Below are 20,248 nucleotides of genomic sequence, written 5' to 3'. Positions count from 1 at the left end.
TCCAGAATAGGTTTCCCTCATATCTCATTAGATATTAATCAGATGTACAACTGGCACAAACGCTTGGTGCAAACACAGATAACTGTACAGATGCCTTAGTACAAAAGAAAAAAATGAGATGGAAGTGCATTAGACTCTTTTACATTCATATTTATGTATCATTCCCGGATGATTTATCATTTTTCAAATAATAAATTATTTTCATTTTTAAACCACAAATCACGTCCTGCAGGCCTTAGCAGATGCAGATGTCAGAATGTGGTAGTACAACAAAATTAGTTAAATAACCCTTGAAAAAATAAAACAAAGTTTATTTATAAAAAAATGACATTAAGGTGAACTGCCTAATAAGAACATGGATTTGCTTAAATAAAACATTATATGGTTCTGTTTTAGATTCATCCCTAAAGCCCTGAAAGATATTAGAATTTTAGTGAGTAATTACCCTATTTACTTCAAACAAAATGGGAGGAAATCAGAAAACCATATTAAACTCTACCACACATCAGAAATGAAATTCTCTCATTTTTTATCTTGCAACCCAATAAATAAATTGTAGTTGGAAAATTTATTAGGACTAGAAGATGAAACCTAACAAGCTAGAAATCAGGATATGGTCAAAAGAATATCCATATCAACATTATGCTTCAAGCAGTAAACCCACTTCTAGGAAGCATAACCAAGTAGTCTCCCCTTCACAGCTTAATTGTTTTCAGACAGCCTGAGCCTCACTCAGCACCACCCCCACAGTTAGACAAAATTCTAACTACTTAACACATCTCTTTTCAAATGAAAATGCAACACTTGGGGTGAAAACAAGAGAGACTAGGAAAAGGTGTTATATGCTATATATGCCACTGACATAATACTACACGAGGATATGCTGTAATTTCCTGCAATTAATACTTCAGCAAAGCTATAAGGATTTTTTTCCAAAAATTACAATATTTCACTTGCAACACTAAAATTAAGTTTGTGTCACCCTTTCCATTATATAGCTCTAATGGCAGGAGTTTGTCATTGGCTGCAGAAATGTGTTTGGTGTAGCCTGAAAGCAGGCATTTATAGGCCCTCTTCCTAAATATGTTTTTCTAAGAATCCCCGATAGCCATCATTTCACGTGGCAGGCATTACAAGCCATCCCAATATCCCACAAAGGAAACATGAATTTGACCTCATAATTTAAAATCTTTCAATGGTTTAATATGCAAACATTCCTAGGGGGACATGGCTTATGCTGTGGCCAAACTCGACATTGGCCTGCAACCTTCTTAGTCAAAACTGCCTACTACTCTCCATTTTCTAAGGCCCAGAGTTAATTCCCTTCATCTAAGAGTCACAGGAGGTCAGAGTCACAAGGAATTTCTGCGATAATCTTGTACAAAGATCTTTGTTCTAAATATATGGAAAATGAGAATCATTGCAGAAAAATAATTTCCCAGAGGTCATGTAGTTACTAGCGGAACAAAAACTAGACACAGATATCCCGAGTCCAAGTCTGGGCTTCTTTCTGCCACTCTACACTGCTCTAATACTGTTTTGTCTCCCAGCTGGTTCCGTATACCTTCCATGGAAGGGAGAACAAGTTATCCTGAGAGTAGATCAGTTATCATCTCCATGTCTCCCTTTTTCCTAGGCTTGAAATCATGGCCTCCCCAAGCCAATGGGAACATACAAGTCTATGGAATTAATTCAGTGTCCTAGGCAAAGATGTTTGGGAAAACAAGGAAGAGATGGAACAGGCATAGATATCAGTAAAATAGCCTGACAGTACTGGAAAGATCTGTCCCCGTACATTTTTTTCAGCTATCTGGAGACCTGGTTGTTTTTTATTAACTGGAAGTTCTATTTAAGCAACCAGAAATCAGATATGACAATTAAATCATAAGATCTGATGATCTATTGGTGATCACAATCTATTCCACAGGTGATTGATCACAAGATAAAAAGATAGATGCCTGCTCTTTTTTTGTTACCTGCATTTTAAAAAGTAAAATAAGAATAATAAAGCTAATTATAAAAACAATGCATTCTCTTCCAGTCTTTTTTTATGCCTATTTTTGTGTAGCTGAGATTATAATGTACTTAACATTACTACGTTCTGGGTTTTCTCTACCCGATGGTATACTGTAAGCATTACCTCAAATCATTAAAAATTATTTGTAAATATTTTTAACAGTCTATAACAGCCCATCAGATGAATATACCATAATAAATTTAATAATTTTACTAATATTGAAAATCAGTGTTCTTTCCAAGTACATTTAAAATTTTTAACCATTTTTCCTTATACAAAAGCAATACATGTTAGAAAATTTTTTTAAAAAACTAAAACAAGAAAAAATAGTTTAAATATGATTCTATTACATTTGTCTTAAAGATTGCACACTTAATCACTTGAGGTATACAGTATATCTGATAGATATTATATCACAAATCCAGGTCTCCACAGTCAGGTCCAATCTTAGTGGGAAGGAAAGATCCTGTACTGATATGAAAGCGAAGTCCTAAACATAGAATTCCAATGACTTCTACAGGACTGCCAATGATCTGAATTTCCCTCCCATAGGGGATCCCTAGGAATTCCAGGGGTGTTCTTCTATCCTAAAACAGAGACCTTGGAAGGGCCCTGCCAGACACCAGTGTATCTCACAATCTACAATAGAAGCAAATCAGACAATCTTAACAGGAAAACAGCTGTTGTGTGGAGGTCAACTTCAAGAGCCCAACAGCATTTTTCTTGGCCCTGGTTTCCACCCTTGCACTATAGATAATCCGGCCATGAGTTGGAATTCCTCCAATGTTAGACTACATATCTGCTCTATCATTGTGGATGTGACCTGGTCTACCTGATCTTCTGAGAATAACCTCTGGCTAAAACCAATAATGAATACTACTCTCACTTTTGCCTGCTCCTCTGGGCTTTTCTTTCCTTTAAAAAAAATTATTTATTTGTTTATTTATTTATTATTTTTCTTATTTTAAGTAGGTTCCATGCCCAATGTAGGGCAGAAACTCACTACTCTGAGATCAAGAGTCACATGTTCTCCTGACTGAGCCAGCCAGGTGCCCTGCCCTCTAGGCTTTTCCATAGAGCATACTAGCTCATCTAACTGCCTCCACTCCATCTAACCTTCAAACATAAAATCGAGAAACCTGAGTCTGCACATAGCATCACAAAGAATTACCCAGGGTAGGATAGAGAGAAAAACTTGGAACTACTTTTTCCTTTTCTCAAGCCTCTGTTCCTCATCACTGAGCAGGGTGACAGCTTCCTATCAATGTGCACTTCCTTCCTCTCCATCATCTTCTGCTGTTAAGCTCTTTCCTCTCCCACTATATACATGCTGATTCCTTCAAACCCCAGCCTCCAGCTCCTAAACTGATGACCTGGGAGCGATCGTGATATTCCTGATTCTCAGGGAAATGCAAGTCAGGAGGAAGGAGAAGCTGAGAGCCACAGGATGAAAAAAGGTCCTTTAGGACAGACAAATACATGAGCCAGCAGCTGGAGAGCTCTCCTCTCCTTGAAGTTTCAGGCCCCGCATCCCCTCCTCAGGCACCATTCAATTACAGGAATCCTAAAGAGCCTTGTACTTAATGAATTCTCTGTACATTAACAAATGACTTCTGCCACAGCCAGCTTCCGAAACAGCGAACTAGGACTTACTTACATCTTTTATCAAATAATGGCACATGAGGAATGTTTTTCCATTTGGGTAACTAGTTCCTGACATCTCACAAGTTTCAAAAGGGGACAGAAGTTATTAGACGATCAGCTGAAACTAAAATCCGCTTTCTTGGTTTTTGTCCCCCCCCACTTTTCCTATGAGTACTACACGTAAAGAATGCATAAGGAGCAGCCAACCCCCGTGTGGCTGGGAAATGAATGATGCTAGTCCAGTACAGAAGAAGCCAGGCCTGCTGCGAGTTCTTTAGAACCATTTGTCCACCTTGTCAGATGTTCAAGCAGCTGCCAAGTCACCCCAGCTGAGGGCCCTTTCTGCCTGCACTCATTTCAGCCACTGTAGAAAATTCACATCTTCCACCGAAATGTATGTTCAGCAACAGTCATGACTATGACCTGAGGATGGACTTGACCCTTTATTCTGATCTGTGAATTCCTTGACTTTCATTGTTTAATGTTACAACTTCAACATTTTCTTAATGGATCGGGTGGTACATAAATGAACTCAGCGTCTCACAGTGAGACCCTGATACCTTTTGCATCATTTATTTTCTTTTCTTTTGAACAAGTAAAAATATCTGACTCTAACATTAATAACTTTGAGTAGGAGTTACCTTATGTGAATTAAAAATGGTTATGTCAGGACATCCCTTCAGAATTTAAAAGATATTTCCCTGTGCTGTATCAAGAATCACACAGTATATCAATTTTTATTTCCCATTTCTCAAGTCTGGTATGCATACTGTTTAACTTCTTAAATTCTAAGTATAGACATAATTCACAAAAGCTGGGCAAATGCTTGACTTACAGGAGATGGCTTACACAAGATTTATATGAACAACTTTATTTTAAACAAGAAGGACTTTTGCATTTTGTGCTGCTACATCATGTAACTTCATCTGTGTTTTTTTTTTTAAGCTATAAAATAAATTGGAAAGGTTCATTTCCCGTCCCTCTAACTTTGCAAGCACTATTGATCTAATAGGAAAGCCCATATTGGTGTGAAAGGTGAGAATTTGACCCTGTTTTCCAGAATAAAATGCCGTGCTCCCTTTTAGACAATCTCCAGTCAGCCCTGTCTAATTCTTGGCCAACTACTTCTGAGTGCCAGATAAACCTTTCTCTCCTCTCACTGACAATTGAAACAGCTCTCATTTGGCAGCCAGAGAAAACTGTTGCTCTTTCTTTTCCTTTAGATTATCATGGTCATAATAGATTTAAATGCATCGACACTGATTACCCTATATTCACATCACTGATTCGTGGGTTCTAAATATGCATGTATACAGATACAAACATAAACACAGATACAAAATATATATATACATATATATATATATGTTTCTCTATAAGGTACTCTGAAATGATACCTGGTATACAACAACAATAACGATAATGATGGTGATAGATACTGTGTGTTGAGCACTTACTAGATAGAGGCTTTATATGATGATCTCTAATCTCATAACTGGTAAGGTATTCCATCTTTTAGGAATTAAGAAATGCAGACTCAGAGACATTAAGAAACTTGTCTCAGAGCTAGTAAGTAGCAAAACAGATCACTGAGCTAATTAGTAGTAGAACTGGAATTTAAATCTGGATTTATTTAACCAATATCTGTGCTAGTTCTATAAAATTTTAAATTACATACACTCTGAAATAATGCATCTTATTCTCTATACCTTCTACTTATATGTACAAACCTAACTTAAAGGTGTATTCAGGTTCATACATTCCACAAGTATATCAAGATGTAGTCAATTTTGTAAAGAGTTTTTTGAAAAAACACAGGTTGATTTCCTGGGTCATTTTGTTTAAGTAGCAACTGAGAATTTATTTTCTGAAAGTTTTTGTATTATTATGAAATGCTGTGCTTCATTTTTATTTTTCCTTCTCCCAAAGGAAAAAAATATTCTGATCTCAACACATTCCTATTTTGCCAGTATACCTCTATATAAATAAAAATCAAGTTATTAGAACAATTAACTAAATTTATTTAAGTTGTTTAAACCATGATCCATCATAAGCTTTCTAGCTTTTAAGTAAAATAGCTGTGGCTAAAGTCAAAAGTATATTTCAGCTGCTAAAGAATTACTTGTTTAAGCTATGCCCAACCCTCTGTTTATCTAGATCTAGACCTAGATCTAGATATACATATAGATACATAGATGTTAGATAGGTAAATAGATATAGTCCAAACAACTTAGAGTTCACATTTAATCATTTAGTCTGCATTACACTGTATAAAGCAGTATTTCTCAACCTTGATTGTCCACTAGTATCATCTAGAGTTTCTAACTATCTTCGACTAGGACTGTACCCCAGACCAATTAAATCAGAATCTCTGGGATGGAACCCAGGCATCAGTATTTTTAAAAGGCTTCCAAGTGTTCACAAGGTACAACCAAGATTGAGAACCACTGGCATCAAATGCTGTCATTCACTGCTCACTTTTGTCAGCTGGAGAAGGTAGTTGTAAAGAAAAGTATTAACATTAAAGGTGAGTGACCCTCAATATAAAGACATATCACTTTAAAGCCCCCAGAAAGTAAAATAATTAACTATCTAATAAGTTTATATTAAATACCAAAGAGTCACTCAGCCATGAATACATTTCATACTACACTATAGGAAGATCCCAATTATGTTCTTTTTATGTCTTTCCTTGGGGGTATATACCCATAGTTGTAGTAGTTCTGGGATATAAACTGATTCTAATGGCAAATCTTCAATTTTTTTCTGTTTAAGGACAAAGGGAATGTAATGAGATTTTAGATGTTAAGGTGTTATTTTCCACATTTTACAAACTAGGAAACTAAAGAGCATTAAGATTTATTCAAGTCACAAAAAGGGCAAATTGAGACACAACCTGGAATGTTGGAAAGAGCACTAGACTAGGAGTCATGAAAGTTGGGTCCCACTCATAGCTCAGACAATATTTAGCTTTTTAAGCTTGGACAAGTCTGGAGTTTCGGTTTCCTTCTGTAAAGTACAGGGTTTGGACTGGAGAAAAAGATCCAAAGAAATTTCAAAGAAAAACAACACTGGGGATATATATAATGATAGATACTCCAAAGCTTGCTTCAAACATTTTAATAATGAAGTTATTATTGTATTATTTATATATATATATTTGGGAATGTCTTATTTTACCAAATAAACTACTGGAAAACAAAGTATATGCCATCTATTATCACCTTTACTGCATAAAAAGAAAAGGCATTTTAATTCCAAAGGAGGTACAAAAAAAAACCCCATAATGTCAGGGTTATTTTTAAATATAGCTTAATGATAAACTCACAACATTGTTGTCCACCAGGAGCCACCTGCCCTCTCCCCCACCCCGCCCCCATGAGCAAATGAGAAGCATGAGGACCTCTACATGATGTTTTGAATTTAATCTTCTATTAAAGTGGAAGTAGGGTGAAGGGGGATCATTTAATACCTCTTAGTGTAGTACTTTTTCTGAGGCTTCCCAAAATTTATCACTAAAGACTACCTTCATAATTTTTGCCATACCCAAGTATGCAACTATTATTTGCTTAAGGTTTTTATTTAAATTGACTTTTTTTTTTTGCTTAAATACATTTATTTCAAAAGGAAACTTTATAGCACTACTTCAAATAGAAAGCTCAAATCTCTTGTTACAAGTACAAGATAACCAGGTAAGTACAAAAATCAGTTTTATTTTATTTTATTTCATTTTATTTGTAGCTAAATGCTATTGCCTCCAAAGACTCTGAGACTAAGATCCTCTCTCGCACTCTCTGTCTTTCCTACAGAGAGAGATTAGCACATCCTAGGAAGGTATTAAAGACTAACACTAAACTGAGCCCTCAACGTAATCAAAGAGATCAAGAAAAAAATAGAAGAGAGCCGCCTTTTCCCCATGGGATTGATTCAGTGTTACGTAATGATAATGTCACATGCTGGCAGCACCTGGGTCATCTGCCCATGCTGCTCCATACCCTCCTGCCTCTGAAGAGGTCATGTACTCTCCCTTTTTCAAAGATTCGGTTTCCCGGAATTTTTAGTATCAGTAGTCTGAGAAAGAGCTGGGGAGTAGAGTCAGAGATAAATATAAGCAGGTAAAGCAGAGAAGGGAGGGTCACCTAGAGGTGGGGAGAGAAACTGAAGCCCAGGGCCTGGAACGCATTGAGATTCAGGTTCTGGTCTGGGGAGAGATCTGTGCCATAGGACCACATTTAGAAAACATGTAGCAAGCTGATTAATAACTCCATGTAGTAAGTAACTCATAGGATCTGGGCAAGTATCACTTCTTATTTTTAGATCCACTCCAACTTTAACAGTCTAGCATGGCCAAATCGGAGTTTCTAATCCACAGAGAATTTATATTTTTAGCTGGGAAGGCCCTTGCTATTCATGAATTATAGCAGCTTTACCTATTCTTTATAATTCAGAGACTTCATTATTAAAATGTTTGAAGCAAGCTATGGAGCATCTATCATTACTTAAAAAGTTAATTAGATTACATAAAAGAAATAATTAGATTTGCATTTTTATCTTGGTTTTAAACTTCCAAAGAAGATCACAACAGCCTGCCTGTGGGCAATTAAAAACAGCATACAGCGGAGAAATAGAGAAGACAGGGTCTGTTTTTCCTGGCTAATTCATGATTGAAGATAGAATTACAAAATATTTTAAGGGCTTGCTGAAGCTGGGGGCTAATCCCAGACTTCTAAGCTTTGTTTATAACTCTCATTTCATTGCAAGAGAGTATTAGATCCACGTACAGTGCCAATAGTGGTATCAGATTACATCCAGCGGGTTTATTTAGTCCTGTTCAGAGGCTGTTGGACAGAGATTCATTACCTGATCAATAACACAAAAAAGAACTATTGGCTAGAGCCAAAACAGGAGCACTGTAATTGCTTTTTGTTTATCAATGCTAAATACAATTAACAGAGATACAACGTAAGACAGAGGGACTCCATGAGACTGGAGGGCTCCTGACTTTCATCAGGCTCGTGTCAGCTTCTGCAGCCATCTCCAAAAGACAATAAATGCCAAGGTCCAGCTCTTAAAATTAGAGGTTACTTAGATACTTAATGATGAACCATATCCTCAAATATATATCTAGTATTATTATCCTAGCAAAAAATTAATTAACCAGGTCATACAGGCCATGAAGGCTAATGTACAAAGTAATTATTTCTGATCTTTAGACAACTACTTCACATAAAAAGGTAGTCCTTATTCTGCTCAGCAGATACCTGAAATGCCTATAGTTAATCATACTTAAGGAAACAAAAGACAAGGTTTATCTCCTTCAAAGATGAGAGTACATCTCAAATTATTCTGTGTAATGGTTTAAGAATAATCACCTCCTCTCTTATAATATCAACATCTCTCCTGGTTAGCAGACAGGAAGAAGAAGAACACCTACCGAACGGTGCTCTATCCCATGACAGACACACAGAGACACACAAAATATATGAAAAGCACACAGGAATATATCATAGTCAAAACAGGAAATACTGTGTATGAAAAATACTCTCAAGACAGAGTGAGGCTTCACTGAGGAGAAATACACTTGTAAATAAGCAGCCTGTATTACAGCATTTAAAATAGAAAGCTTTCAGATGAGACAAAGAGTATGTGGAAAGCAGCAGCAAGGGCATTTAGTTCAGGCCTTCCACAGATGGAGTTTGCCATCTAATGCATGCATTAAATGATGAGGAAAGGGCAATGAATATTGTACATTCATCATAAGGATTAAAAGTCATAAAGATTAACAAAAAGCTAAGAATTTCAAGTTTCACAATTATACTAAAAAAGGCATGTGTGGATGAATTCACTAAATCATCGGCTCTGGCCCAGGAAGCCAAATGCCCAAATAATCCCCCAACTAGCCAGTCCATTGTTAGGAGACTACTGTGGTTCCATCAGTGATATGAGGAGAGGCCACGGCCTATATAGCACACGATATAAGCCCCTTGAAAATCTCTAAGATTGGGGCTTGAAGAGAAGTGAATAAGGAGATAATACTGTTCATGTCTGGAAAAGTAAGTTTCTCACCGAGATATCTTCATGAGCTCAATTCTCTTCCAAACATTATGTTTTAGCAACAAAATGCCATCATTAAATGTGTTCCTAATAACGCGCTTTTGAAACCAAAGAATGTGGTATGTCGTGTCCATGAAGACTATCTTCTCTAGATTCAAGAACCATGACATGGTCAGCTGAGGTTGGATAAATAAATTTATGGATGGACCAAGAAAGCAGGATTTATAAAGTATTTTCTCCTTTGCTTAGACTAGCCTTCCATTTAGTAGTTCATTAAAACACTGTACGTATACTTTGATATGCCCAATGGATTAAAAGTGAATTTTGTTGACTGGTCAACATAACTTATAAATAAAATGCTTCCAAAGACTGGCTAATATACTCGAGTGCAGCAGTGGAACAAGGAAGATGACATTACCGAAGCAATTATCTGTCTTTTGGAATTAAAGCACGAGAACCAACATTCCCAATTCCAAGGACCCACGTTCCAGCATCTATTATTTTGGCTTTCCATAGACTTGATGAAAACTGTGCTATTTCTGTCCTGGAAATATCAAAAATGTCTAACTTTTTCTGGGCTCTATATCGGGGGAATTACTTAATCTGAAACAAATTAGAGGAATCACCATTTTCCCCAAAGCACAAACAGAGGGATTTGAATTCACTAAGCAAACAGCCTCCTAAAAGATCTGTTAGTATTAAAGCATTTTAATAATCATTTAAAGTTATTACCCTGATTTTTTAATGGCAAAAATTGACTCATCAAAAATATAAAAACATTGGTTCACAAAAATCATCTTACTTTCTAAACACAGCTTACATGGTATCTCTTTCAAAATGTAGTTAGAATTTGTTAAGGCAAAATTATGTCAAAAATTATATTTAAAGAAGAAAAATATATAAATGAAAGGGTTTTTAACTAAACATTTATGTTCTGTATGAGTTCACATAAAAGAAGCATGGGACTTTTACAATACTGTCTTCATCATGCCTTTTCTGATCTCTAAGGAAAAATCCTGCTTTTTTCATTTTTTGTAAACCATTCGGGTTTTCATTTGTTTCGGTTATAATAGGCCCAGATGTGTTGGTGTGTGGTTATTACAAGAGGTTAGACACTCTTTCCCTTTCTTTCTATTACAGCTTACAAATTCCAAAACAACAAGACAGATTCACAAGTCAGCATTCTGAACTAGAAGTAGAGAGCAGTCTTGAATGTAACCACCTGATACTGATGATCCATAGCCAATTGCCATGGCTTAATCTTGCTGACCATGTTAGCTAACAGGTTCTAGGACTCAAGATTTAAAAAGAAAGAAGGTCAAACTTGGCTCAAATTGTCTCTGTATACATTTGCTTTAAGAAGAAGGTTTGTATTCACCTTATTTTACTCTTCTGGTTTGTTCTCAAAAGGGAGAATGTTTCTTTCATGATAGAAAAGTGTTGGAGGCATCTCTTAAATCTCATATTTTGCTCAAAAACTATACTAAAATTAGCCCAACAATAATCTCTTCTAAATTTAATCATGACTATAGCTTGTCAAAAACCATATTTGAAAATACAGCTAACCCATTCCCTTTCTAAAAAAAAATAATAATAACTAAAAGTCTGAATATCAAATACCTGCTTCATAAGTGTCAGAGATGAGTATGTTTTGTGTAAGGAGTGTTTCTCAGTATTTGAAAAAATTTTTGAATGGTCTATACTGATAAGTACTGACAAGATATGAAGTAATGCAGTAGCTCAGGACAGAATGAACTATAAATACAGGTTATTGTTTCCTGTTATTTTTTAAAATATGAATCTTATTACAAAGATTCCTGTATTTCTAAAATGAATGCAACTCTGACACTTTGAATCTCTCTGATTTTATAATTTGTACAGTTGAGATCAAGTGCTGATTAGCTTCAATTTTTAAAAATTTAAACAATAAGAAATAGCCACACTTTTAAAAGCAATTAAACTTCTATTAGAAAGCTTGAAAAAACAGTTTTCCTATATTCTCAAATTGAACATTCTGATGAATAATATTTTAACATCATATTCCATAGTTTCTTGAAAAAAAGGCATCAATTTCACATAGTAAAGTTATAACCATAAAATCATATGCAATCAGTAAATACTAATAATATTTCATAAAAATGCTCTGAACTGATTTGGTTGCTATTCATCTGACACCCTCAGTACCACAAAGCAAACATCAATTAAGACAGCCACTTCATACAAACAACAGTGGACTAAGAAGTGAAATACACTGAAAATAAATAAAGAAGTAAATAATAAAGATGTAGTAAAAACCTTAACAATAAGTAACTGATAAATCAGGGAACATCTCAGGAAACTTCTTCCATTCCTGCTTTACAAATAGGAGAAAGAGAGAGAACTAAATGATGAGGTTGTTTAACACCTACTGAGTTCTTAGAGAGGAATCTCGAGAAAAATGTAGGAAACCACAGGCTAAAAATCTTGACCTTAGCAGTAGGAGACACACTGAAAATTCTAATAAGGGCAGAACCAAGGAACACCTGGACAGTTGTTTAATTAAGGATCTCAGCATGAGTCATAAAAGAGATATCAGGAGGAGAAATTATTCCACGATTTAATTGTAAAAGCTGACTGTCAAAAATGCCAGAGACATTCCATCTCCCCTGTATTTAGACTCTTTACTTTGAAACATACATCCTTGCGTAGGGAAGATGGAATCAGAATGAACTGAACAACAACAACGAAGCCACTGGCGAAAACCTCTGAGTGAAGATAACTGGACAAAATGCCAGACGAGGTACAGGGACTTCCTCAGACACCAAGGTGGTACTTTAAAAGGAACACCAAGCATGATTAACAAATGAAGCAAGGCTCCACGTTAAAATCACTGGCTTTCACCAATGAAAGAGCAGACGAGTAAACTAGGACTTTATGCAAATGGTTTTTTAAAAAAGACAGGAAGGTGTAATAGTAAACGCAAGCAAAGGAATACCATAATTCACATATACCGCCCCCCCTAGGCTGCAACACAGATTGCAGAGGATAGAAAACATCCACAGCAACCAAGAGAACGCTCAGAGGCCATGGCGGGGAGACAGAAATCTGGGATGAGGATTCCTCAGGATTCATCACCAGACAACCAGGTCTGTATTCTAAGGTTTTCTAGAAGTCACATATCCATGTTCCTTTTCAAAAATGGATGCCACTTCCCTTACCTATCTCAGATAGCTGTTAGTTACATCAACCATCAGGTGTCTAAAGGAACATCAGCAATCAGAATTCCTTCCCAGGCCACTGTAATCGTGATCTATGTACCGTGTTGTTACATTGCCACAACAAAGAAGGGATTTTTAAAATTGTGTCACAATTATTCAGGAACAAGTGTTTCTTCCTTTCCGGACTATAAGCTCCTTAAAGACACATAATTATTCATTGATCTTTCTATTCCCCTCAGCACCCAGCAGAAATGCAGTGAATATTTGTTAAAGACCAAATTAATCATTATCAATCTTTTCCCAGCTTGTAAGACTCTTCTCATAACTGACCCAATCAGACAGTCCTGATAAGCAAATCAGCGTCAGCTTCTCCCTGTGATGCCATCAGGTGGTAGAATACAAAGCAGAAAGTGGTATGTGGCAATAAAAACAGCACGCGTGTGCTACCTTTGAGACCATTTGGGTTTCTACTGGGTGAGCGCTGGGCGAATGGCAAAAGGAGAAAGAGATAAGGTTTGTTCTGTGTATGCCTCACATCCAAATGCTTAGACCACCGCGTCATGGTCAATGTTTCCTACATCCACGTATACAACCGTATACAACATCCTTGAGGAACAACCCTGTCGGTGCTGTTGACAAGAGACTGGGGCACATTTGCAGCATTTTAAATTCCATTTGCAAGGAGGAAAGTCTCTAAGTACAATCAGCCGAGAGTAATAAAACACACTGACCTGGATCTGTTGCTGCAGGAGATTAATTTTGTGCTGCTGCTGCAGAAGTTGCTGCTGCTGTCTTGCAATCTATCGGAAACAAAGTTTCATTAAGTTCAAATGAAATGCTTGCACCTTTGCCATTACCCAGGTAGCTCTCACGGAATGACAAGAATGCTTTATTGCACTTCTGTGTGAAAGAGTTCCTATAAAATGAGAGAGGCAGACTTGGTAAGTTGGAGAAAATGAAAAATTTCAAACAGGTGCCACCTCTCTGCTTACCGCCTAAATCTTTCTCTATAGGTGAACAGTACCCCTTGTATGACACTTGTGAGCAGTTCATCCATATCTGCACTGGTCATCTAGAAAGAATGGGAATGTCGAAATCTGATCTTTGGAGAATAAAGACAGGAAAATTCTGGCTACATTTTTTGCAAGAGCTTAATTTGGATATAAAAAGTACAATCTGTAAGCAAAGCCGGGAAAGAACTTTCTATTACTTATGGTCTACTTTGGGGAAACCTTTTCTGAAGGAAAGATTTCCAGAACTGATAAAACTTACAAATATTGTCAAGGGAGTGCCAAAAAAGCAGCAAAAAGTCAGAAATCTTTTTGGTTGTTGTTGTGGATGTCACAGGTACAAAGCACTTTTTAAAAACAAAATTTAATATTTATCCTTTTGAGGGTAATGTGTTAATTTTAAAGTTCAGGATCCAAATACAAGTTTTACATTCCCTTCCTTCGTCCAACAGTCAGATTCAACATGTGAACACACCATCTGGTCTATAAAAAGAAATATTAACCACTCAATGCAAGCCCTATTGAGGACTGAATCTGCCCCTCAGAAGAGCAAACAACTTCTTCAGCATAATGTTATTTACTATAAAACATGAGTTAGGCATCAGGCTGCCTCTCGCCTCAAAAGCTGGAGCCCCGGGAGATGCCCATTATGAGAACACACTCACTGCCCACATAGGAAGCCAGATGGAAAAGTGGCCAGAGACTACTTAGAAGAACTTGGTTTAGTAGTGCCCTACAGGCAAGAGTTACGGGTTTTTTCCTTCCTATTTCTTCTACTTCCAAAAGCCTATATTCTAGAATCTTGGAAGTGGAAATGAATGTGGATCAGCCCCCTGCTGTGTATTTCTTGAGTCTTTTTGATGCTTCAGCCTAGAGCAGAGGGAAACACCCAAATCACATTTCACTCAGCCCAAGATAAAAAATAGCAGTCTACTCCCAAATGTTGCTTTTGTGGTTTCTGGTGATGACTGGCTCATACTGGAACTCATGATAAAGCTGCCCCTATCACAGGCTAGAATTTGAGAGATGGGACCACTCCTTCCCAAAGCTTCTTAAGCAAAATGGAAACAGTGTCTAATCAGATTGGAAAAGGCCCGGTCTGCTTGTCACCATTCAAATCAGAAATGGACAACTCGGCAACTCTAGGTATAGATGCTGGATCCTCTGAATATTTATTTCCTCTTAGCAAACGAGTGAAACACTACTAGGCATCTAATATTGATGGTCCCTCCTAAATGATAAAGTGCTGCATAGAAATGCACCCAAAACACCACAGTGCAATTACTATCATCTAGACGTATGGGTTTGACACAGTGAAGTATGGTACATAAGCACCATGTGGCTCAAATTCTGAATTTTATTTGCCAATCGGTTGAGCTACATGCTCGCTTCATTGAGCATGACAACCTAGTTTTAAGTGTCATTTAATTTTCATTTTGAAATATAATTACAAAGTGTTCACTGTAAGATATCACTCGTCTGCAAATGTGTCAAGATTAATTTGTGCTAGCTTATTCACAAGTGTCAATAGTTAATTACTGTGTCATCTCTGGATGGCTAAATGACATTCTAACTTCTGATTTTTTACAGTGTTCCTTTATGTTATTTTCCATTAGGGGCTGAGTCCATATTCCTACATGTGGGCAAATATTCAAGCATATAAAATACCAGACGTCACAACTCATTAAAATCAACAGAGCATATATTGCTCTATATACCCCTATAAAATACATTTAACTGAAAAGATAATTCCAGTAATAATGTCAGATTCCTAAAAACTGCACATTAATTTGGGTCCATCTGATCTAAAGCATCAGGGATTACTCTACAGGATCATTGTTGTTAGATTAATGTACTCTTATGAGACAGGAAAAACCTTTGGGAAAGTGATTTATTTTTTAAAAGATATACATTTAAACTTTGCTATCCTTTCTTCTTTCTCACATCTAAATCAATGAAATCAAATTCTTAGAGGAGCCATGTGCTAATTTGTTTTCAATGACTTACCTATGCTATAAATAGAGTGACCATATAATTTATATAATTTATCATTCAAACTGCGACAACTTTTGCAAGTGGAATAGGGGGTTACTAATAATTACTCTGGAAAACAGGCACTAGCCAGGGCTACTCTGGGAAAACTGAGACCTATAATCACCCCAGCTTTAAAGTTGGAGAAAATCATTGGACCAGTAAGCTTAAAGATCCTCAAAGTTTTTCTAGACCAGAACTCTCCTTTTCTGGATGAGAAGAGTAAGGCCTGAAGAGAAGCAACTTACTCATGGTTAAGCTATACTAGGAATACGCGTGATGTCTATGTGAATAAATCCCTAAGTAATTAATCAAATCCAAATGTTCTGGAACAATGTTATCACTTCAGTTTTGCCCAGTTGCTATGATGCCTTTTTTTGTCCTCCACATATCACCTCAGTATTCCGAAAACCCTGGATTTTAGAAGGATTCTTCCTTTCTTTCCTTCTTTTTTTTTTTTAGGAATGCTTATGACAAATAAACCAATCAATGTGATTACTCGCTGAGCTTGGCACATTCCACATCTCCAGCTCATCAGCTCCTTTTGCAGGGCTCACCTGTTCTTGCTGTTGGCGAGCAAGGTCCATTTGCTGCCGTTGTTTCTCAATTTGTGAGGCTGCCAGTTTTTTCTGTTCATCGTGCGCTGCCAGGAGCTGCTCCCGTAAACTGATCAGCTGGGTAATCATTGTAGAGAGCTGCCGTTCTTTTTCTGCCAGGCTCTCAGGTGTACCTAAAATGGAAGTGAGAAGATATCTCACAAGTTTGAGAAAAGTCAGAATGAATTGGGGAAAGGGAGAGGGCAGATTTAGAAAGGGACTACCTTAAGACACTTAAAGATCTGGGACAATAACTGGAGGTTACTGTGAGCATTAGGAACACAACAGAATATCAATGGAAGGAGCACCAGAGTTAGTCATTGCCCCTGCCAAGAAAAAGTATTATCACTAATAAAATTCTCATTCTTCCCTCTTGCTCTAATTTAAAACAAAACAAAACAAAAAGCAGAACTACCCCCATCTTCACCCTTTTACCATATTCCTCCTCTCCCCGCCCCCTTACCCCTACCAAATCTATCTGCTCAAGCTAGGAAACCTATGATATTTAATACCAAAGATTAGAAAGTATAGGTTGTGTTAATTTTCTATAATACTGGTTATCTCTACCCTCAGTGACTAATGCAGGACCTAAGACATAGTAGGTGCTTAATAAGTGTTATTTAAGGAATTTTCCAATCATTGCTCTCCTAAAACTTTTCTATTGTGTAAAGACCTGTCTCTGAATTCAAGAGTTGTTCTCTTCGCCATGGAATGAGTTCTACAGAAAGAGGGGGAAAAAAAAATCTGCCTTGCCTCAGGTAAGAAAGGATTGAATCTGATTTTTTTTTCTCCCTTTGAGGGGATCAAGCTAAAGTTCTCAAGTTCATCCTTAAAGGCAACAATGTTGCTTGGAGGGCTCCTTCACCCCTTTGTCATTTGTCATTCTTCAAAGGGAAAAAAACACGTTCAAGGTTGAAAAGGTTATGCATAAGGATGTGTTGTTTAATGAATATGATGTTGCTGAACACTTATGGTATGCACTAATGGTGCTGAACAGTCTTTTTATGAGCAAATTGCACAGCTCTCCTAAGTAAAGGGTATAGAATCCTTCTGTGAATCTAAATTAGAGTATTTACCACAGCATAAGATAAGAATTTCAACCCACTGTATTTGAGCCACACAGGTTTCATTATGAAGAAATGATCTATGATTTGAAAGCTTTTCAGAAAGATGCCACCAGCTGTCAAAGGGGACAAAGATTGCCGATGTGTGTGTGTGTGTGTGTGTGTGTGTGTGTGTGTAAGAGGAGACTTCCAATCTCCTTAGGAAACCCCCTTCATTCCTGCTAAGAAAGCACCAGGACAATCTGAGAAACTCAAAATATTTCAATTAGCAGTGGTCCTATTTTCCGAGGGGCCCCATGGACAAAGGGAGCCTTCAGAGGATGCAGGCAAGTACTTGCTAATATCTGATTCCCAGAAGGTAAAACTGATGTCAGCAGAGAAGTTATGGCACTTAGGACTACCTTGGGGTTTGCAATGCCAATTCAAGTCCTTAAAAAATAAAGAAACAAAAAACTGTCAATATCCCATATCCTTAAAGATTCACTGAGTTGAAAGATGGCCTAAAATCAAAATTAAAAGAAAAATAAGATAATGAGATGTTGTTAGAAAATGTGTTCTACTGATAAAAGCACAAATACTGTATCAAGCTGTTCTTTCCAGCTACTGGAATTGATTTTTTTTAATGAGTTTTTATTTCAGCAATAGGAACTTCAGCTTGGTAAAAAAAGAACTTCTTGATCTAGAAATACTAAAATACAAAAGCAGGTTCCTAGAAGGAATCATAAAATTTCTTCAAAATTGCAACAAGCTCAATTAATGCATGTGTTAATATATATAAGAATGAGAAAATACAAAATAAATATGAAATGTATTCATTTACTCATTTTATTCATTTCTCATTGAAAAAAAAATACTTCCTGAATGACAGCTATGTGTCAGGTACTGTATAGAACTAAGGATACTAATACCATGGCAAGAAAAAGCAGACAGAATTCCCTACTCTCATGCACTTTGTAGTCCAAAGTAGGGAGACACCTTAATCAAGAAATCACACTTTTAAATGTAAACTACAGCTAAAAAAGAATTACAAAATGATAGGTATTTGGGGGAAAGTTTAACCAAGTCTGGGAGGACCAAGTGTAAGAAAGATAGACAAATTAAGACAAAGTAACAAATTAACAGGAAGACGAATAGAGTTAACTAGTCAAAGAGTTGCAGGGTGGTCAAGGAGCTTTTCTGCAGAAACAAAATAGGCAAAAGCCCTGAGATGGTGGGGGAGGGGGAGTTCTAGTGTGTTACAGAAGTTGAAAGAAAATAGTAAAATTTGAGCAAGTAAAATTAAAGCAAGGAGTAGAGTACCAGATGAAATAGGAAAGGTTCACACCATACAGCTCCTAATAGACCATGCTTGATAAACTTCATATTTATTCTAAGAATATTTCAAAATCACTACAGTATTTTAGATAAGGGATGAATGATGTGGTCATTCTAGCTATGGTGTGGGAAATAGTTTGGAAAATTATAAGAATAGATCATTGGGATACATGCACATTTTATTATATATAGTTTTGGAAATATTCTGATCTACCTGTAATTTTCTTTCTATACCTATCTATATGCAGTGATTTAAGAGAAGGCTTAGTAGATTCTGGGAAAGTCACTGTACCACAATTCTTTGTTAATAAAGAAGAGCATTCATAAGAAACTTTGAGTAAGGACCAATACAAGGGTAGGATCTGGTACTTAGATTCCCCAGTAGACTGGAAGCTTTTCTCTTGTCCTAGATTAAACAATGTTGTTTTAACAATCTTCAATATAGTCTCCTTTCTCCTCTACGCAGGAAACAGAGAAGCTGAGGATAACATATAAATGTCTTCTCAGCTTCTTCTGCTCAAGGTGAAGCCAATAGGTCTATAAATGCATTGGTGCTTCCAATGCGAATGGACATGTATATCTGTATTTACAGAATATCACCATTTAACTGAAGCTTTTTACAAATCACTAATGATATTCAAGCTGTATAATTATAAAAATTCAGTGACATCTAAATAAATTTTTTAAAAAGTAAGCCAGAGAGCAATATTTTTAAATGGAAATTTTAGGCATTCATATAAGACTGTCACTATCTTTTCCTTAATTTGAGGAGCAGATATATATATATATTTTGAATAGATATGAGTGGCATAATGAATGCAGTTGGGATGAAATATAGTAGCAAAACAAGTCTAAAATTTCCCCCTCAATGGAGAATTTATATATCTATACATATAGATAGGTAGATATATCAATTAGTCCCTTGTGGGTCAAATTAAGGAGAGATCAATTTACACCATACAATAGCTTACACTCTCTAAATGTGTAGGCCACTTTGTCCCCATATGTGTGGGCATGTGTGTGTGCACACATGATCATTTTTCTGTTCTATAACCATTGTATTTATTCACATAGAGTGGTTTAAAGCAAGGTATTTAAAACATGTGGGACTGGATTCTTCAGTTTTAAATTAACAGCAAATGTTTATGCTGCTATAATAAAAATAACATTGAATCTCAATCACATTGATCAACCAACCTGTGAACACAAGTTTTCTCATCTCAAAAAATACTAGTTTAATTGAATATGGAACTTTGCTACGGCAAACAAACAAAGAACACAACCCCTATAGACAGTCCTTAACTTACAATGGTTCAACTTA

At 36.4% G+C, this 20,248-nt stretch overlaps 1 protein-coding gene across 9 annotated transcripts in view; it reads right to left on the bottom strand.

The window, feature by feature from the left end:
• The window catches only part of SOX6 (SRY-box transcription factor 6), a 372,105-nt gene that overhangs the window by 180,074 nt on the left and 171,783 nt on the right, over positions 1-20,248 (bottom strand). For all 9 annotated transcript variants that reach the window (XM_073882851.1, XM_025848518.2, XM_073882852.1 and 6 more), the window contains exons 5-6: positions 16,511-16,683; positions 13,644-13,712 (exon numbers count right to left, since the gene is read on the bottom strand). In XM_073882851.1, coding sequence (XP_073738952.1) covers positions 13,644-13,712; positions 16,511-16,683 — 242 coding nt within the window. The remainder of the gene's footprint in view (positions 1-13,643; positions 13,713-16,510; positions 16,684-20,248) is intronic.

The sequence above is a fragment of the Callorhinus ursinus genome, unplaced genomic scaffold, assembly GCF_003265705.2.
Source record: "Callorhinus ursinus isolate GAN/ISIS: 27379988/994484 unplaced genomic scaffold, GSC_fseal_2.0 scaffold49, whole genome shotgun sequence".
Classification (NCBI taxonomy): Eukaryota; Metazoa; Chordata; class Mammalia; order Carnivora; family Otariidae; genus Callorhinus; species Callorhinus ursinus.
This window is presented reverse-complemented; position numbering and strand designations above follow the sequence as displayed.